The 21,466-nt window shown below is 33.3% G+C and overlaps 2 protein-coding genes across 9 annotated transcripts; one reads left to right on the top strand and one right to left on the bottom strand.

Annotated features, from left to right (window-relative positions):
• Window positions 1-75: 75 nt before the first annotated feature.
• On the bottom strand, window positions 76-8,840 carry LOC122575178 (nuclear distribution protein nudE-like 1). 8 transcript variants are annotated; one of them, XR_006319342.1, is made up of 10 exons: window positions 7,649-7,788; window positions 7,539-7,576; window positions 7,234-7,415; window positions 6,500-6,790; window positions 6,272-6,408; window positions 6,021-6,206; window positions 5,349-5,488; window positions 4,882-5,056; window positions 4,605-4,675; window positions 1,479-1,581 (listed from the first exon to the last, which is right to left on the bottom strand). XR_006319342.1 is itself a non-coding variant. In XM_043743785.1 (8 exons), exons 2-8 carry the CDS (start codon window positions 7,317-7,319, stop codon window positions 1,524-1,526), a joined length of 969 nt encoding a protein of 322 aa, XP_043599720.1. In that variant the 5' UTR covers window positions 7,320-7,415; window positions 7,539-7,680; the 3' UTR covers window positions 76-1,523. The 8 variants fall into 8 exon arrangements, 1 of the variants encoding a protein (XP_043599720.1); XR_006319345.1 differs by lacking the exons at window positions 7,539-7,576; window positions 7,649-7,788 and adding an exon at window positions 8,410-8,840; XR_006319346.1 differs by lacking the exons at window positions 7,539-7,576; window positions 7,649-7,788 and adding an exon at window positions 8,414-8,840.
• An 8,617-nt stretch (window positions 8,841-17,457) lies between these two features.
• LOC122575301 (abscission/NoCut checkpoint regulator) lies at window positions 17,458-19,851 on the top strand. The gene is made up of 6 exons (XM_043744075.1): window positions 17,458-17,894; window positions 18,069-18,265; window positions 18,561-18,789; window positions 18,871-19,026; window positions 19,097-19,234; window positions 19,302-19,851. Exons 1-6 carry the CDS (start codon window positions 17,847-17,849, stop codon window positions 19,488-19,490), a joined length of 957 nt encoding a protein of 318 aa, XP_043600010.1. The 5' UTR covers window positions 17,458-17,846; the 3' UTR covers window positions 19,491-19,851.
• Window positions 19,852-21,466: the final 1,615 nt, after the last annotated feature.

The raw sequence follows: 21,466 nt of genomic DNA, 5'->3' as shown, positions 1-21,466 counted from the left end.
TTTTTTTATCTTGTTAAGAAATATGCACTGTTACTTAAGATAGATTAGGTTCTAGGAACATTAATCCTACATCAATTGAGAGATAGTTTACAATGTTTTTATTTTACAAATATTTCATTTTATACTTTTACAAATTTATATTACAAATATTGCGTAATTTGTTACAATTTCTCATTCGAAAGTTCAGTTCCCAGTTAATTAGCGCAAATTGGTAATATTTGTTGTATTTGAATATAATATTCCATTTTTCAAATTTTATTTTATATATTAAGCGAAATCTACAAATTAATAATTTTCGATTCACCCGATAGTATAATCGAATGTGTTAAATTTTTAGTTGTGTTAGTATGATTCTACTTCATACAAATATCTCAGAACTTGAAGCTATTTATAATTATACAGTGGCTTAAAGCACACAATTATACAGAAATAAATAATTAAATAGCTTTTACACATTTTAAAGTATAAAATTGAATTATTTTACGACATAAGAGGATATCTTTTTGTTATTAAAAAATAGACATATGTATATAAGTACCTAAATATATATATATATATAAATATCTAACTTCCTATAAAAGCTAAATTTTGCACTAGTGTTACAATATCATTTCTAACATAGCTGAAGTTTTAATTGTGCTAGAAACTATACATTCAAAACTAGAGCTTACAAATTATTTATTTAAAGGAAGATACTTAGGCAAAATTTGATTGCCAGTTATTTTTCAGATAAAATTTTATAAACATATACATCTATTTTCAACAACTAGAACATTATTTTTATGATAAGGAACAGATTACATTTAAGAAAGTTGCATAATTGGAAAATTTAAATATTTTCATAAAAGACACATATTCAGATATAAGTTGAAGGCATTGGCAAGATACGAATATGTAAACATAATAATACAAAATACATAATAACAAAAATAATGGATCTAAAAATACACAATATACAGAACAGGTAGTTTTTTCTGGTTACTGTTACAATGAAATGTTAGTAATTCTGACAAAAAGAATTTTTCAAACTAAAATTTCTTATAGTCTGTTTATGAAGTAATAAAAAAACAAATATAAATTTTATATGATAATCTTTTGATAAAAATCTTTTCCAAATTGCAAAATTTTATCTGAAAGATAACTGGTGTTCTCCCTTAATATTATTTGTGAATATCTACACAATGTAATGGTAATAATTATCTAGAATTATCACTTATCACAATGATGAATTTTATTAAATTATGATATTAATACTTACAATCTCGAATGTTTATTTACGAATTTCCTCCATAAAATATTACCAAGTATACTTCTGAACCGTGATGAAAAAGAGACAAGTAATCCTCAAAAATTGCAAACTTCATGTAAAAGGCAATTAAATAATTAAATTAAATAGTTTTCTTTGTATCTTATAGAAATTTGTAATAAATTAACGAGTGAGATTTTTTTTAAATTAAAATAACACGAATTAGTAGTCATACGAATATAATGCATAAATTTATTATTGGAATATTATCCGTTGTTTATAATCGAATGTGGTTGCTGTTGCCAGAGGCAAAACCTCGAACTTGCCGTCTAGTCCTAATTACAAAAAATCCAATATGCTTTTGTTATCTCTTTACGGTTGGAAACATTGTTTATAAACATTTAAATATAATAAACAAATATGTTTATTTAAACCAGCATTTCCCAATCTTATTCTAAAAGTATTTCATGCAATATAATACTTAGATACTTCAGAAATATTTCTTTTTTGTTTTTGCTTATGTTATACCTAACATTCTTTGATTATTTTATTTAATAAACTAAATTATACACAACTAGTGATGAGAGAAGAAGCAGAGCAAATGATTGAGAAATGCTGCACACGTTTATGAATTGTGCATAAACTGTACAACATGCGCATGAAAGATACCTTCAATAATAATTCAATGAGGCTCGCTTTCTTTTTTTCAAAATGTGTGTTCAAAATGTGTCTTATTTACATTAAATATTTAATGTTAATACATAACTTGAATGAAACAAAGACGAGATGTAAGTTCTATATTGTGCAGATTTAATATAAAGTAAGCAGTTTGGTATAAAAAATATTCTGGTCAATTTTATTGTATACAATTTGTGAACATTACTGACAAGAAATACAAGAAAATGATACATAAATATCATGCAGGGCAACATGTTATGAATGCAAAAAAGTTTGTTAATTGACATTTCTTTGTTTTACATTACAGAAAATAAATTATAGACATCAATTTAAAAATTTGATTTTCAAAGAGTATTATTCCAATTCAACATTAAAATTTTAGTAGATTTTAGAGCTATGAATTTTTTTACATATCACACAATTTTGTTTACTAACACTCTTTTTCAGAAACAAAATATTTTAGTAACAAATTAGTCATTATAATTGATGTTACATACTTTGCATCAGTTCGTCTTATAGTCTACAAAAATGTTTTAATTTCATTGCACAAATCATTACTTTTAAGAAGTATATACAGTTACTATATACAACTATATATATACTATGGAATATGTAAGTTTTTTAACTTATTTCCATATTAGTGATACATAAAATTCAATAATTACTTCTATTAAAATCTAGTAGCTTTTGAAAAGATTTTTTTTCTGAAAGAACTTAATAATATCAAGATACTTAAATTACGTTTATTTTATAATGTACGAAAAAATTAAAAATAGATCTTCTTTACTAAAACTCACATTCATTTCAATTTACAAAGATAGACATTAATTTTGGAAGCTAAATTCTGTAATGCAATTAATTCGAAAATCTTGGTCTTTAAAAATTATTTTTGGTATATCTATAACATGTATGTATACAATAGCAAGTGCTTCTATTGGTTTTACATATCATACTAATATTCTACATACATTTAGTACATATGTGGAACTATTTGAAATAGACATTAACCCTTAGAGTGCTATGGATGCATATATGCGTCTAGCGAAAGTCATCGGTGTGGACTAAGGACGCATATATGCATCTGGCGAAAGCCATCGCTGTGGACTAAGGACGCATATATGCGTTTGTCAATTTTTCCGAGCACCTACGCAGAAGTAATACTATTACGTTTATGTGAGATAAATATCAATGCATTTCAATGTTGATGCCGCGTTCGAAGAAACTGTCTTTTCTTTTTTTTTTTTTTTTTTTNATGCCGCGTTCGAAGAAACTGTCTTTTCTTTTTTTTTTTTTTTTATTTAATACTTTGCATTCACAATTTGTCCAATTTGGACATTTGGTAAAATAGTCGTGCCGGCACAACACAATTATCAAGAAGAAAATGTGTTGTTTGTGTGAAAAATAAGAGAAGGAACGACAGAAAATGCGATGTCGGATTATGCATCGATGATTGTTTTGAAATTTTTCATGCACAACTGAATTATTAACTTGTGTTATATTTACTAAATTTAGTTTTCTAGTTTACTACCCAAATTCTAGTTTATTGCAAATTTCAATGTTTATAATAAATAGTTAATACTAAAAAATAACGTTCTTGAATCATTTAATCTCGCGCAAAGGAATTACTATAACTTATTACGATTTGCGCTTTGAATAGTCAATCAATAGAGTTCAGTATAGCGAAAAAGTATTCAGTCCACAGCGATCGTCAGCGCTGGCAGCATGCCGTCCGTACGGATGGCATAGGCTCCGAGTATTCAGCACTCTAAGGGTTAATTTGATTGAAGATCTTAATAACCATGTTGAAATTTTTCATAATTTGTCATAAAAAAAATACAGGATTAAATAAAGAAGCATATTTTAAATTAACTTAATGTATTTTATAAATACATTACATGTACTTTAAAATGCTCTAAAATTACTTGAAGCTTTTTTTTTTAAAATCTGATTATTAAGATCTTAACAGATTACAATAAAAGTATATTGTACTTTTTAAATCACAAAGGAAAGCTAGACAGTTAATTGTAAGCCTGTTATATTAGACATACATTTAAATTAACATATAATAAACGATAATGTTGAGTTATGGAATCAGAAAGAATTATTAAATGATATCAAAGGAAATGAAATTAATATGAAAGCTCTTGAAATTTAGCTTACCTTCTAATATCATATTCATTAATTTTGATCGCTTTATCTGAGGATATTATTAACAACTAGACATACAGAACGATTTACACATACAGACATAAAAACAACAAGATGCTCCATTTTAATTAGTAGCATAAGCAATAAAACGAGCTGTTCGAAGTGTGATGCAGTCTTCTTAATAATTTGAACATTTATAACAACTAGAAAGCTACAGAATTGGGATCGTGAAAAGCTATCATTATCTATAAATTCGTAAATTAAATGTTCACAAGAAGCACTACGTAACTAAAAGTAGACATAAAGCTAATAATAAGTACAGTTGATTTAGTACGACTATCATGTATCATTTTAAACAATATCATTTTGAATCTCCTCATTAAAAAAAGTATTCATACAAAACACTTATTAATTTTTTTCAACATTCATTCTCGGATGTTTGATACATGATATTTCTTGCTTCGAATACACGCAGTGCATAACATTATAAAAACAATGACGTTTTAAAGTTATAATATTGTTCTAATGTTACCTGTAAAGATCACGAACGGCTTGATCCTCTCGAGATGGATTTTGACATGTATTTAACTTATTCTCCAACGCCTATATAATCAAACATTTTTGTTAAATGAAATACTATCATTCTTCTTAAAAATATTATTGTTATTTACCCTTATTCAAAATATTAAGGGCTCTTTAGAGTTGGTGATACTAGTTACATGGAAGACAATTAAAGCAGGAAGCAAGGAACTGTGTGTGATGTGCACAGAAAAAAACATAATAGAAAGCAAAAGAAATCAAATAAAGACCTGTACACACAAAACTTGATCAGCACTTGGTTGATCTAGGTTGTTGCCGTATACAATGAGTAGGTATGTGAACCTGGACGGATGGTAAATCAGTAGGTGTAGTGGAAATTGTTTTTTTCCCACCCGGACAAGTGCACTTTACCCTTCTACAGTCCATGCAGATCCACCTGTCAAGCTACCAAAACACCAGCTACATCACACTACCAGTATCATCAACTGATGATTATAAAGTCTTATAAGTATTTCATATAAAATAAATCTGGTGCTTAGACAAAATCAAACGGGAAATAAACCATACAAATTAAAACAGTTGCCAGTGCAAAACACAATATTTACGGCAACTAAAATATAATGTTTAAAATTCAAAGATACACAAGCCATGCTTTAAGCTATTCTTGTACATCAAAAACGCTTTTGAAACAAAAGCACTGTAATATATATATATAGAAAATAATGACTATACTTACACCAACTTTTCTCATAAGGTCACCAATCATATTCATTGCTAATATTCTTGTGCATGGTGCCAATGGCGAATTCACGTTATTATTATTATTATTATTATTATTGTTGTTTCCAGTTACACCACCTACAACTCTGTTTCCAACTAATTGCAAACAGGAAAAAAGATACAAATTACTACAGACACTCACTGATAAGATATCAAAATAAGAAGTAAAGATACTATACTATGATAATTCAGTACAAAGAAAAGTATGTATTTGAAATATAATATTTAAAAACTAAAATAAAGAACAAGTTTGTTAAAATAATTTTTATTTCATTGATAACAATATCATATATATAGATATATATACAGAAAGATGAAATTAATTAAAGCGTATAAAGATATATTAATCAAGCACAAATGTTAGACCAATCTTTTGTTTAGTCAACCTTAAATACCGATAAATAAGCAAATTCAGTTATCATAAAAGAAAAAAATGTCAAGTGGTTACAAAAAATATACATTACATTAAAAAGTTAATTAGATTAAAACTTTTTGTCTGTTATCCATTTAATGTGTTAGAGATAAGTACTATTTTTGCTGATTATTATCCTTAATAATGATAAGGATCAGCTTTTAGGCCCAAAGCAAAACATGCGCTTAGTTTTACGAAGAGTATTTTGGATCTTACTTTTTAATGGCGAAGTTGCTGTATTATTTGGAGGTATAGATTGTGGTACTATTGGGCTACTAGGCGACATATGTGTTTCCAATTCGACTTGAAGTTTATTACTATCAACATGATTACGAACTCTATCAGCTGACTTATCATTGTCTGGTTGATGCCTTTCTTGAACTTGGATTTCCTGTTTTAAATCTGTAATGAATGAATTATTAGAAACGATTTAATCATCAATTATCCAAATCAATTAGTTATTCGACCTCTAATTTCATCCATTAATCTCTGTACTATAACTTTCAGAGCTTCCTTTTCGTCAAGTTCTGATTCTAACAAAGCATTCTTTTCAATGGCAGAATTAAGTTTGGCTTCTATCTCCTCTTCTGTTACCCTATTTATTCTACAAAATTAAGATGGGTAGAATACATATTATATTAAATATTCTACATTTACTTAGCAGATGTAAAAATAACAATCTAATTTTCAAATACCTATGAGCTCTTTCCAAGTCGTCATTTTTTTGTTCTAATTCCCTTATGTACTTTAATAAATGGTCATGTTGAGTCTGTAAGTCCTGAGCTTTCCCTTGAAACATTGCACAGTCTGCTGTTTGTTGATCTAATCTTGTTCTTAATTGTTCAACTTCAGTGGCTAGTCTTGTGTTTCGTTGTCGTAATTCCCTGTTATTCTTTTCTGCTTGTTCCAAGGATGCTTCCAGTTCTTTTTCTAAGAGCTGTGAATTTTCTTGAAATTCCTCCAACTCTCTTTCTATATCCTCTTTCCTGTAATATTACAATAAGATTTACTGAACGCATTGACCAAAGACTAATTATGAGACTAATTTTTTTATAAGATTAATATTTATGAAGAAGCATTTGTGAAGAAGCATATGAGTCTCTGAGAAGTCAAACTAATTTACTGTTTATTAATTTCTTAATAATTGTTTAACTTTTAAAAAACAAATTATTTATCTTCATAAATTTATTTGTTCTAAAAATAACATAAATAATGGTGAATTGTAAGGTAAATTGTAAAAAACGATATTTGTAACATCATCACTTTTTTATACTTTTAAATTTATGGAGTTTTAAATGTATCTTCTGAGCAACTCATCATATATAATACATATATACATACATACATGTATAACTTTATTCTATAGTTTTCAATGAATATATAATAATACACTGCATTTTTAATACACAGAAATGTAAAAATAATTCACCTTCTATGTATCTGGTGAGCAAGTTCCATCCAATATTGAACTTCATCATCCTTAGACACAAACTGTGGTGGATCAACGTCCATCATTTTAACAATATTCTGATTTTGTCCAATATCTTAATTAACCTTGAATGTTAAACACAGCTCTAAATCCTTCTATTACATTAATGAGACGATAGCATCCTATACAATAAAACAAATTTACATTACACATACATAGGCTTAAAGTACCAAAAATCCATATACAAAAAATATCACAGTCAAAAATACAAATCACAAAATAAATTAAACTTTTGAATAACGTACAAGAATTACAGTGACAATGTCGGTGAAAGTTGCATTCGCTAGAGAAAAAATATTTTATTACTACGCGTATCTTACGTATCTACACACTTCGAACGCGATGTCAAACTAACCTATTATTACCAACTAGATAACGATCACGAGACGATAAAGAACAGCTATATGCAATTCTACGACGCGCATAATAATCAAAAAAGAGTTCAGAAGATTAAACAGAGGGTCATGTTACGCATAATAAGAACGAGATTGAAATTAATGTGTGAGAAATGGAAAATCGTAGTAGGGACACTTACGTGTATCGTTGGGAGAGGGATAAGGCGAATGAAAATGGTCCAGTCCAGTGTAAATAAAGCTATGATGCGATCGAATTGAATCTAGTGAACGAGATATTCTCTAAGAAACTGAATGAAAAAATGTACAACCATCGATGATGTGTAGGCGCATTAAATGAAGTTGTCTCAAGATGCATACATATAAATACGGGGACCTTGAGAAAGCGTTTAGCAGGTGAAATGTAGAGTGTATGCCGCGTGTGACACAAATGTCATTACCACAATTATGACTCACTAAGTCGAGATGATAAGGTAGAGAGAAATAATAATTGATCTTGTCACGGTTCTTCGTTGTTCACTGTGAATAGATCGTGTCAAAATCATCTGATAGATCGATCGTTGATCAATCATTAACACTTTAGTCACCATTTACATTTACAACTGAATTTATAGTTCCATTAACTATTTATATTTATGACCGAATTTGTGTTTCCAGTGAATCGGAGATTTCTTAAACGAAGAAAACGTGGAAAAGTTTACATCGACAATCGCAAAATGGAGATAGTGGATAGAAAAAGAAACAATTGTGGTTGTATATCTACTTTCCACCATAGGTTCGATGCGTTCGATTCGTTTGATCACATTCACACGACTACGACGTAGTGAGGTGGCGTTCGCGAAGTAACAGGTTACGAGATACGAATGTATTCGATATAGTGGCGCAGAAAAAATACAGAATGGTAGTTTTTAAAAAAAGTAGTATGTTTTAAATCTAAAATGAGATAAAAAGAAAATTTGAAGTTAGTATTTTGTAAAAAAGGTTGGAAAAAAAGAATAGAAATAAAAGAATGAGGAGAAACTCGCTGTACCTATTCTAAAGGTTCTATTTTTGTCTAATATTAAAGTTTATGAAGTCTAAAGTCACATATAAAAACGAATGTTATTTGAAAAATCGTTTTAGATAATGTTCTTTCAACTTAACTTTTTTACGCGTTCGAATTTATTTTGATTTTTTTAAAAAGAATAATGTACAAATATAAAGCTATTACATACGACGAAAAAATTAAATTTTATTCAATATACTAATAATTTTTACGAATTACATAATAAAATTACATATACAATAATATTTTATTTAATAACATTTTATTATCCTCCGTACAAAATTTGCATCTTTTTCTTTTTCAAATATAGTTACATTTTATTTTTCAAATTCTCGAACGCTTAAGTATTTTAAAAATATTAACGTGTATAATTTAATATGACATAACAATACGAAATTCTCTGAAGAATTGAAGCGATGTTGTAAAATAAATTAGTATTTATGTATTAAAATTCTAGATAACATCCGCATGTGCTTGCAGCGATTTCACACACTATTTTTTTACTAAATGATTAATTATTAACAATTATTGCATGTAGTGTATGAACAGATGCATTCTCCCATAATTTTTATATTATATTTATCCTTGTCATATACCATCTCCTTCTTCCGATGCAGGTTTGTCTATGGGCACACCATATATGTCATCTATCTTGTGCTGCAAGTTGCGGTCATCCCGTCTTCTCTAAGTGGCAGTACATGGATTGTCTGTAGACAAAGAACGCAATATTGTGCGACAAAGTCAGATATATTTAGCATGTGGAACAAGGAAAGAAATAATGCGGAACAGCAAAGACGGATATATACACATAAACATATATGTGTATATCCATATATATGTCGGAAATGAAAGGACACCGGAGTCTTTCCTTTGGAATCTTGGGAAAATCTCTTAACACTGTAATCTAGATTCTACAATAGCTGTAATTAAGTAATTGTCGTCATTCAATCCGATTGTTTTGTTCGAGATTTGTGATAATGAGCTGGGCTCGAGGCGACAACCAGTCGCTGAACATAGCCGCGGTCAAGGAGTAATAACAAAGTCTAACAAAGGTATGGAGTAATAGAATAACTCTCCTTAAAAGAAATAGTTGTAGCGGCACTCGACACTAAACATTCCAACGGTTTCTGTCCCGTGGCTCGCCACACGCAGACCCTATTCTTCAGGTAAGATGATTACCAGATGTCGACACATCTCCACAGTACATGTTCAGCTAGCCTGAGGACCCCTTATAAATCTTAAGATTTAGTTAACTAAGGTCCTTCAAACAGACAAACAGTCTTTGTTCCAACTACCGGAAGATAGGTGAAATCTATTTTCCTCACAAATGACGCTTCCCGGTAGCAACTTTCCCTCAAGGGCGGCTAGCATCCTTCTCTAACCACCAACATTGAAATTGATCAATTAACAGCAACGTCCATTTCCCTCACTTTCCGAACGAAGGCTTCTCCACAAATCCGATGATCTCGTGCCCTTAGACACACCCCATCATAGTTTTCCTCTGCAACGTCACCGTGACGGAGAGACACTCTCTCGTACGATCTCATCAACGAGTTAAGTAACGTCTTTACGATCAGTGACTACTCCACGTTTTAACATAGAGTCCAACTTAGACTTTGACGAAAAAGTAAATTCGCCATCGCGTTGACCGCGGATTCGTTATTAATCCTAGAATCATTGTTATTAGCATCTCGAGTATCTAATTACCACGGTTACTTGTCAAATTCTGTAATGATCATATTTGCATTAGTAAATATCTCCTCTATTGCATAACAACAATGTCTAATCCAAATGAAGATTCGTTTCACGTCCCTAACCCTAACCCTAATTATACTGTGAACCCGACATATATATGTTGGGTTATCGTTAGAGTTAGGGGCGTATAATGAACCTTCACGTGAATTGGTCATTGTTGTGATGTATTAGAGATGATATTTACTGATACAAATGTGATTATTACAGAGTGTGACAAGTAATAATGGCGATAGGACGATCGAGATGTCGATGACAATGAATTTAGGTTCGATAACGAATCCACGGCCAGTGGGATGACGAATGCGATGTGATACGCGATCCGGGTGTGACTCAACGTACAAGTAGAACTTATTTGAATGAACTGACCCGCAGTCCAAGTGGAACTGCCCTTATATACTCCTCTCCGTACCTCTCGGGACAATCTTTGTTTTTAAGGAGAGCTATATAATAATTATTCCATATCTCTGTTAGGTACATGTCCTTCCCGTGACCGTGGCTACGTTCAGTGACTTGTTATGTCACTTCGAGCCCAAGCCCACCGTCATAAACCTCGGGCACCCATACTCGGATTAGAACATAAACAACTATTTCTCAGTTTTATTATTTAAGTGCAGCTATAATAAAAGTCTTGACTAAAGCATTGGGGACCTTCCCAAACGTTCCAAAAGAAAGGCCCGATGTCCTTTCATCTCCCACACGGCCATCCTGACAATCATACGTTTTCGGGTATATCTAAGATATTGTGTTTTCTAACATTGGACTCAATGCAACTGACATTATTTACCATTTAACTAAATGTTCCACTAAGCCAAGGATCCAGTTCAACAACAAAATTTTGATCGGATGCTTAATAACAAATAAAAGAAACAAAAATCAGTAACATTATGATTAGTAGTATTCAAAAAGTGCTAGTTGCATTCTCTGGATTACTAGTTTGGTCGTAATGGCATGATGGACCACTCTCGATTTCGTACCCAAATGAATCTCGTTTTTCTAGATCGCACGAGCACACAGAGCTTTGTTCCGCTGTCTCATTAAGAAAATCGAGCGTTTGTGAGGGTATTTTAATACAATGTGTAAAATCTTTCTAAAGATTGGTCTATCGAGTTGGCCATAATTAAAACATCGTCCAAATAAACAACCTACGAATAAGCAACAAAGGTCAAAACTAAGGCTTTCAGAGAATGGCCCTCTGAGAGAACGGATGATGCACGCATTTTTCAACCCAAACAGCATCGTTATATATACTCGTATTGTTCATCGGGGTAATAAATGCTGTGTATATTCCGTAGGATTAGAATGAATAGGGCTTTGGTGAAATCCGCTGGTCATGTCCAGGCTAATAAAGTATGGGAGTGTGTGCGTCCGCCATAATTTTATTTTTGCGCCGCCTCCATCGTCGGATGCCCGTCGTCGCCGCCGCTGGTTGTTTTGAAATTGTCGCGTTTCGTCCCGGGACTACCGGTGGGACTCGTCAGTAAGGCTACGTCCGGTAGTCCCTGCCTTAGACGCAGAGGAAATCTCGATAACTGCGGTATTTGTAATTGTTCGTGCGCCTCTGTATATTCGACCGCTAGCGAGAGAGACAGACAACACACTTCGTTGTCGTCGCGTAGTAGCCCTCCTCCTCTCTTCTGGTGTTGACAGTTGAGTACCCGGATCGCCCGGGAGGTTGTTTTACGTCCGCGTTGATGTCCTCTCTATACCTGGTTGGCGTGTCCTTTTGTCACCGATCCCGCCACACAGCCTCCCCCAGCGCTATAAGCGTGATACCAACGATCTATAACGCGATATAGGTTAGAGGCAACGGCTCGTCGTCGATGGGACCCGTGTTGTGGTGATGGCTGGGCTGGGGCTCCTTATGACTCCTTCTCCAGAGGTGCGTGGTGGTGTTCTATCGGGGTCACCAATTTATGGGAGAGTGTGTGCGCGCGCGTCCGCCATAATTTTATTTTTGCGCTACCTCCGTCGTCAGAGCCCGTCCGCTGCCGCCGCTGGATTGTTGTTTTGAATTTGCCGCGTTTCGTCCTGGGACTATCGGTGGACTCGTCAATAAGGCTACGTCCGGTAGTCCCTGCCTTAGACGCAGAGGGAATCTCGATAACTGCGGCATTTGTATTGTGCCTCTGTATATTCGACCGCTAGCGAGAGAGACAGACTCGTTGTCGTCGTAGTAGCCCTCTGGTGTTGACGGTTGGGTACCCGGATCGCCCGGGAGGTGTTACGTCCGCGTTGATGTCCTCTCCCTTTTAGCGTCCTTTTGTCACCGATCCGCCACAAAAGTATCTCGTTTCTTGCAATCTCGCGATTGGATCCGCAATAAAAAGTAAAGGATACCGATCCGCGACCATATTTTTATTTAGCCCTCGAAAATCTACACATAATCTATCTGAGTTGTCTTTCTTCTTCACGAGTAACATAGGGCTCGCGAATGGTTAATTACTGGGCCTTATGATTTTTGCTTTAATTAATTCGCTTATTCTTTCACGTACTATTCTTCGCTCTTCCTCGCTAAGTCTATAGGGACTTCTTTGTATGGTGACGTTAGGGTCAATTAACCGTATTTCTAGCTGGCCCGTATTTACGCGAGTAGGTGGGAAACCCGTAATGAATGAATCTTTGAAATTTTCTAGAATAGAAATTAGTCGATTCTTATCATTATCAAGTACATCCGCGTTCACTTTATTAAGATCGATCTCATTTTCGGCAGTTTTATTACGGACATGGATTAATTTTTGAGGCTATTTTGTGTAATATTTATGTCGAACCCTTGACTCAAAATTTCACGGCCAATCATTATATCATACTTTAGGTGGCTATCAGTAAAGATACGAAAAATTATCTCCAATGTAAAACCATTAATACGTACAACGGACAGGATTTGAGATGTACAGTTAATACAAGTGTTTCCTATTCCTCGCATTACCACTAGATCGTTCATTCTTTTGCCAGAAAATTTCGGAGCCACTGATTCTTTAATCAGCTAATACTCGGCTCCAGAATCGAAATAGAATGGAAACAACTCACCCAAATGATTTAATCTACCGGTTGGAGCTTCCACCGTTCGTTATTGGAATTATACTTTTTTTTCGCCATAACGGACACTTAGGCGCAATATGTCCCTTCTCATGGCATTTGAAGCAGGATACCTTTGACGATGCGGATGGTCGGTTTTCCTCCTCCGGCTCCAATTTTATCCTTTTATGTCCTTGGATGCCACAGCAGAAGCACTTCATCCGGTGGTCTGATGGTCTGCTTCGTTTAGTTTCGGGGCCCGCTGATAGACTTCCTGACGAAGACATCGGCTTCTCCTCGTAAAAGAAAGCTCTCATTTCGCTTAGAAATTGGTCCTTCGTCCTGATGTCACTTGTGAGTGCTAATCGTTTAAAGCGTCGGTCGCGTGAACTCAGTAGATAGAGAGCGGTGGCGTTGATTATTTCGGTCTTCGCTGCATTTCGCCACCTCGTATTCAGGAGGGTACGGATACGATTGTCGTACGCTCCTGGGGATTCATTCTTCCATTGTGGTTCCCTGGATATCTTTATAACGACGAGATTGCTGTCTCTTGACCACCGAAATGCGCAATGAACTGTTCCTTAAACGTTGGCCAGGTAAGCTCTCCACTGTTTACCATTTGTGAAAGCCAATACGCAGCAGAACGCCCTAGGGCAAGATTTAGAGCAGAAAATAACGCACTGTTTTGTAGAGGGTTGTTCTTCATAAGCAGAGTAACAGCTGAACACCATGCGGCTGGATCGGCGCCCGCGATTTCGGGGTTAAAACGTGGTAGCGATAATTTTTCAGGTTTCACACTCGGTTCTTGCTCTCTCGGCTGAGTTAACTGGCGCACGATGGTCGCGAGCTGTTCCACCACTGTTATAAGCGGCCCTGATCCCACTTCTGATGTCGGGTTGGTGTTGGGATTAGGGTTGTGGGCGTCAAATGAATCTTCACGGGAATTAGCCATTGGTGCGGTACAACACAGGTGAAGTTTATTACAGTAATGGAGATATTACAGTCTTGACAATTAACCGCGGCGATTAGGCACTCGCGACACTAATGACAATGGCTTCAGGTTCAATAACGAATATGCGGTCAACGGGATAATAGATGTACGTTCTCCCAGAATCTAAGTCTGACTCTTTGTTAAGAAAACGTGGAGTAATCACTGATTGTAAAGACCTCACTTAACTCGTCGATGAGATCGCACGAGAGAATGACTTTCCGTCACGATGATGCTACAGAGGAAAACTATGAAGGGGTATGTCTAAGGACACGAGATCATCGGATTCGTGGAGCGATGCCTTCGTCCAGAAGGTGAGGGAAATTGACGTGGTTGTTAATTGGTCAATTTCCATATTGGTGGTTAGAAAAGGATGCTAGCCACCCTTGAGAGAGAGAGTTGTTAGCGAAAGCGTCGTACGTGAGAAAAGAAGATTTCTCATATCTCTCCGCAGTAGGTGACAAATTTAGTAGCTGCGAAGACTAAGACTGTTTGTCAGTTTGACGAACCTCAGCTAAATAAATTATAAGATTTATGGCAGGTCCTTAGGCTAGCTGAATATGTACTATGGAGATGCATCGACATCTGGCAATCATCTTGTTCAAAGGATGCGGTCTTTGTGTAGCAAGCCACGGGACAGAATCCGTTGGAGTGTTTACTGCCGCGTGCCGCTGCTGTATTTTTTCAAGGAGAGCTATACGGTTACTCTATGCCTTTGTTTAGGTAAACGTTTATCCCTTAACCGCGGCTACGTTGGCGACTGATTGTCGCCTGGGGCCCAAGCTCATTGTTACAAATCTCGAATAAACACAATCGGATTGAATGACAATTATTTAATTATGGCTATGGTAAAATCCGGATTACAATATTACGGGATTCTCCCCAAGTTCCGAAGAGGGACTCCGGTGTTTTTTCATCTCCGACATATATATGAGATTCAGGCGTAAAAACGAGACCAAAGCGAAGGAATACTGGAAAGAGGAGAGAGAAAAAAGGTGCAGATTATGTGGAAGGGAAGAAGAGGACCTGAGACATGTAATAGAAGAATGTGAAATAACAGGAGGATCAAAGGACATGGAAAAAACACTGAATGAGATTGGAGAAGGACTAATGGATATAAGAGCAATAATAGAGAAAAGAAGGGCAAAAGCAATACAAGACGGGCTGGAACGATAGGAAGGTAGCACAGCAAGGAGGCAAAAAACCAAAGTGGCAATAATGTGTAGTCATAAGTTGCGATAGTTTTGTGGCGGCACCCGCCATGGAATTTTCCGCTGGCTCTGCGATGCGAGGCGTTAGGCCGCCAAGAGCGCAGCATCGGCGTGCCTGTTGTGTCATTGATATCCCCATGGTTTTCCTCAGCCAAACTCTCGGAAGAGCACGCACGTGGCATCTGTCACGGCACTTCTAATGAGCGCACCAGGGACTTTAACGTAAAATTTGGGAAGGAGAAACTAAAAAAAAATAGCTCTGCCTTAAAAAATAGCCTTAAATTAGTTGTAAGTTTGAACAATTCATCTGCCCTAGTCTCACACTATTTATCTCTCCTATTGTCGTTCATATAGTCCGTCCTTGTCGCACACTGTTACTCCTTCTTTCTACTGTCGTCTGTATCGTCTGTCTTTGTTGCATACTGTCCATCTTTCTTTCTATTGTTGTTTGCATCATCTGTTCTTGCACATTGATGTCTTCCTTGTTCTACTCTGTCCTTCTTGCACACTGATGCTTTCCTTGTCTACTAACAATCCATGTGCTGCCATTTAGCACGAGCGGTAGGAATCGCAACTTGGTGCAATGGACAGTAGATGACGAAACATTATACGTTCGTAGATAAGGAAAGTAATATTTTGCGACAAGGACAGAGTAAGGCCCGAGTGGAATAAGGAAGGCATCAATGTGTGACGAGAACAGATAAAATGAACGACAATAGGAGAGATAGACAGTGTGGGACTAGGACAGATGAATTGTTCAAACTTACAACTAATTTAATCTTAAACAGATATAACAGGTTGCGTTATAGCCCCTCGTGTGATACTCCTCATTAAAGGATTGGTATCGGTAATTCTAGAAATGCTGGGCGGGCTGTTAATTAATTAATCACTTGATTAACTTTTATTGAGCGTTTATGAAGATCTTTTTATAATATACCAGTAACAAGAGTATTGCGATAAATATTTTCGCGATTACTAGCTTTTCTAATTTTCCTAAATGGTTATTATCCAAATGTTAAAGTCCAGTAATTAACAAACAAATATCTTATAAACATTATGCACAAACATATTGCTATTAATTGTGTTGCAATCCTAGTAGTTGTATATAATCGACGGCAGCTTTAAAGATGCAAATAATCTGTATTATATCATCAAATTTATTATCAAATTCATTAATTAAAGTTGGGAATACTTGTAAATCTTTTTCTTTTCTTATCCAGAGAGGAAAACGCAGCTGAATTAATTAAAAAGTTTTAAAGGAACTAGAAATCACTTACATTATAAAAGATAAGGTCATTTTCTTCTTATTTTCAACGAAAAAGGATAGTTATTAATTATATAATAATAGTATAAGTAATAATATAATACTATTTTAAAAGATGTCGTTTAATAATTAGTTTTGATATCGTTAACTAAAATTGGAAAGGAAAAGCAGTAAGAGCTGTTGATTTAGGACAGTAATTTATTTTGTAAAGAACTAACTTATCGACTAACTAAGCCTAGTGGACAGATTATTGTATTTGCTGCCTTTAAATAATTGCAGCTTATAATATCGATCAAAGTCAATTAAATAATTAATCGTTAAAAATTAAGCAAAATTAGAACATAGGAAAGAAAATGAAAATGATGATACTCAGTATACTCTCAGGTACTCAGTATAATACATTAGTTATATATTATTATAAGTATTTTCGAATTCTATACGTCAAATATTCCAAGGCTGCAGAAATAATGTTAATAATTTTTGGTTCCCAAAAGTTTAACCCTAATGACAATAGTGAAATGTAGATTTAAACACTTTGGTGGTTTTTATTGATTTAATATGATTGAAGTTAGGCATTAGCATGATGCAACTTGAAGAACTGTAAGATAGTGACATCAGATATTTCTGAAATACAAATTTCTTTTCCTATGTTCATTATTTCAAAAACTTATTTCTTTATCTATTACTTTTATTGTTTAGCAATATGATGTGCAATTAATTGAGATAAAATATTTGACAATATTTTTGTTTAAAATGAAGCATATATTCTCTTTCTCTTATCCAGTTTCGAATTTGGTACTGTAGTCGATTCCTATTAACTCGAACGTTTGTACGTCAGAAATTTTCAAAGATAAAATATGTTGAATAATTTTCTGTCACATTTGTGATGACAACGTATTAAAGTTTGAAAAGTAGATTCAGTATGTCTTGTAATATTTGTCAAACGAAATTTTCCTTCTTCACAAGAGAAGTAAGTTATCATTTTTGTTAATAGAATCGCTTGCAATTTATAGGTTAAGTTGTACCATATCATCACATCATTTCTTGCACATAGCTTTTTTAGTTAGTTTAATCTGATTATCAGAAACTAGAATAGCTTTTAACTTTTCTTTCCATTGTGTTTCATTGTTCTGATATTACTTAGGTTGCTTGCCCCGGCTGTGGTTTTTCATGTTGCAGTAGGTGCCTCAAATATAAATGTAATATTCCAGATAGAGGGGTGAAAAAGGTCTGTGGACGTTGCTTTAATAAATATAATTTTACAAGTACCTCAAGCTTTAATAATAATATCGAAATGAATGGCCACGAAGAACCAATGGCTCCAGTGGACATTACAAAAAAGTAATATATTCTTCAAAGATAAGCATGAAAATATTTGTAATTACAGTTATCATAGAAAACTTTTATGTATATATTATATATGTTAGATAAAACATTTTAAAATTCCATTATAATTGTAACAAGACACTACTGTCATGATTATATTGGTCAAACATATATAATTGAATATATAATAAATATATGTAATCAATATGTATAAGATGTATAGTATATATATTTATAAATTTCTGCAAGTATTCAAATACTTTTGTGAATAATTATAAGTAAAATAATTTAATATGCTTGATTCATATAGACTGGACTTGTTGGAGAACCCTGTGAAGCCTCCTATTGTAATGTACAAGCATACAAATCATTGGGATAGATTTAAAACTGGGTTAGAACCAGCTGATCAGGAGATAGTTGAAAGATTAAGAAAATTGAAGGAGGAAGACAAAAATACAGCTTTAAGTGTAGATGAGATAAAACGGAGATTAGCATTGCTAAAGGATGAAGACCCAGATGTTAGGCAGCACAGAATAAATGTACGTTAATATGTAATAAAAGAATACCATACAATTATTGTGTTCTAAGTATGATCTAAACAAGTGTATTATTCTTTGTAGATGCAGCAAGTAGATACCAGAACAGACCAACAGAAAACAGACGATTTAATACAAGAATATTTGAATCAATTGGAACTATCCTCGGGCAGCGATTCAGTTAGCGAAATTCAAGCAAGGCTAAGATCACTACAAGGCATTAGTGAAAAACCTATAGAAGTATAAAATCAATAATAAGCAATAAGTTTGTACGATGAACAATAGTATAAGTAAATTTCTGTTGTTTTAGCATTCAGCTAATGATGACAATGATGATGAGAAACACGTAACAAAGAAATTAATTGGGAAAGCTTTGGCAGAAGCAGAATTGGAGAAAAAATATGAGAAAGACTTAGAAGAGGATGAATTGGAAGAAATGGAACTCGAGGTATGTGAAACTGATTTTTATGGATAATTATGTACATACAGTGTTCTGAATAAAATGTAACAAACAGGAGGCAAAACATACTGATGACGAAGATGAAAAACCTAGCTGCGTAATGTGTGAACAAACTAAAGATTTACAGCGATGTTTAGGTTGCCACGGCGATCTATATTGCCCTGTATGCTTTGAAGATAATCACGATGATTTGGAGTTAAAAATGCACAAAAGAGAACCAGCAACAAGACGCAATCAATTTTAAATGGAATGGCTAGAAATTTTAGAGAAACGCTTCGCAATGATTCACGTACAGTTTCATTGCTAAAAACACTTTCTGTATAATTTTTACGAACAATATTTATAACCAGCATCGTCACCTGCGATTTTGATATCAGAATACGGTCATTTAAATAAAAGCATTCCTCGCAAAATACACATATACATAAAATAAATAATACATAATTATAATAAGCTGTAAGTTTAAAGCCAAGATTGTGATTGTATTAATGCGTGTCATCGAAAGTTATTGTTGCATTACATCTGCTTTCATAGTAAATAATTTTGTAGCAATCTCAGTTTAACAGATTTAATAACAGATATTCACGCTTTTGCTAAAAAACAAATTAATCTTCAAGAACAACAAATTATTTGTTCATATAGCGAACTTTTCCTATATTAATTTCACCACAAACAAAGTTGTTGAGCAAAGAAATACATGGACTTCAATTAAATTTATAGCTTGCTATCGATATTTAAATTCATTAATTCTCAATATTATACATATTAATCGATCTCTCAATATTTAAAAATGTTTGAACTTTCTATATAGGATAGTGATTCATTCTAGATTGGAATTTGTTTTAGTAGCTTGTTACAATTCTTTATGCTTATTCTAAGAATATTATCTTTTCGGTTTAAATGCCAAAGTGAACTCACCAATCCAGACTAGATGTCAGTAAAGACGCTTACTGACATCCTCACGGGGATTTCCCGAAGGTGGTCTGTGTCGCGACGCAAAAACTTTCTTTTCTCAAAGTCTAAGCAGGCATGCTATTTTTAGATGACATGTACGCATCTATCGTGCCAAGATTTCAACCACGTTCGGTTACTAACGAAGAAACCATTTGTTCTTCTTTCCGTCCAGTTTGTTTAACGGTGTAATATATCTTTAAATATTTTGTCTTCTTTAAATTCTTATTATTTAAAAATTGTCATGAATAATTAATTAAAACGGCTTGATATTTTTAAATTAAATAAACTTAATTGTATAATTGTAAGAAATTGATATGAACAATGTTTTTTAAAATTTATATATGTATGCAGCTTTATGAAAATTAGTAATTTTTTGCTATTTGTAACTCATGCTCTGTTTCTATAGTATTGAATACTTCATTCTATTAAAAATAAAAAATGATTTAAAGTATATACCGAGTCTTCTTATATATTATTTTATATTATCTTTTTAAGTGTACTGAAGAATTTTAATAAAAATAAGAGGAAATCATTAAAGTGATCGTTATTTTTTATTCATGTCATACTTAAACATTGATTTAATAAAGCGACAAATTTGAAAATCCATCTGCGTCATTTTTTAACAAATGAAAAATAACCTAACCTATAATTTTAAATTTCCTGAGTCGTAAAAAAGTTATCTCATTTTTTATAACTTCCCTTATTATTTCTTTTATGATTCTTGCAATTATAAAAACCAATTTTTCCTGAACAATTTCCCTTTTTAGCTTGCGGCTAATGTTTTGCTTATGGTTGCAATATTTTAAGGAAATTTTACAACTTCAAACAATTCTCAGGAATTTGGCAATGAAAAAGCGTATACATGTAGCGGATGTTGTTGTTAGCAGGTCGTTGCTACCCAGAATTTTCACTACAAGAGCTGCGTTCTTCGAAAAAAATATCTCATTTTAAATAATTTTTTACCTTTGTTTAGGTTGAGCATATATATTCACATTTTTCAGACACATCGTCATTTTTATATGAGTTTTGTGAATATGTACATATATAGATAGTAAATGACTTCTTTTTATGTAAGAGACAATACGGATTCTTCAATTTAGGATTTCTTTGTCGTCGATTTGGTTGTCCAAGTGAACATTTTATCTTTGCCCCGATATAGTAACAAAAAGAGGATTAAAAACATTTTAAGTATTCCCAAAATTTTTCGTGAATGATCTTTTACGTAGTGACATTTTTGCTTCGGTTTATTACACTGGGCACAAGCCA

This window comes from Bombus pyrosoma, linkage group LG14 (assembly GCF_014825855.1).
Source record: "Bombus pyrosoma isolate SC7728 linkage group LG14, ASM1482585v1, whole genome shotgun sequence".
Classification (NCBI taxonomy): domain Eukaryota; kingdom Metazoa; phylum Arthropoda; class Insecta; order Hymenoptera; family Apidae; genus Bombus; species Bombus pyrosoma.
This window is presented reverse-complemented; position numbering and strand designations above follow the sequence as displayed.

What these genes read in the sequence shown, in the direction of transcription:
- LOC122575178 (XM_043743785.1), bottom strand. Translation starts at nt 7,319, where the DNA reads ATGATGGACGTTGATCCACCACAGTTTGTGTCTAAGGATGATGAAGTT. An exon ending in GCTCACCAGATACATAGAAG is followed by an intron (nt 6,791 to 7,233) that starts GTGAATTATTTT and finishes GTAATATTACAG; the next exon opens with GAAAGAGGATATAGAAAGAG. An exon ending in GCCGTTCGTGATCTTTACAG is followed by an intron (nt 1,582 to 4,604) that starts GTAACATTAGAA and finishes TTTTGTAATTAG; the next exon opens with GACTAGACGGCAAGTTCGAG.
- LOC122575301 (XM_043744075.1), top strand. Translation starts at nt 17,847, where the DNA reads ATGTCTTGTAATATTTGTCAAACGAAATTTTCCTTCTTCACAAGAGAA. An exon ending in CCAGTGGACATTACAAAAAA is followed by an intron (nt 18,266 to 18,560) that starts GTAATATATTCT and finishes TGATTCATATAG; the next exon opens with ACTGGACTTGTTGGAGAACC. An exon ending in TTAGGCAGCACAGAATAAAT is followed by an intron (nt 18,790 to 18,870) that starts GTACGTTAATAT and finishes TATTCTTTGTAG; the next exon opens with ATGCAGCAAGTAGATACCAG.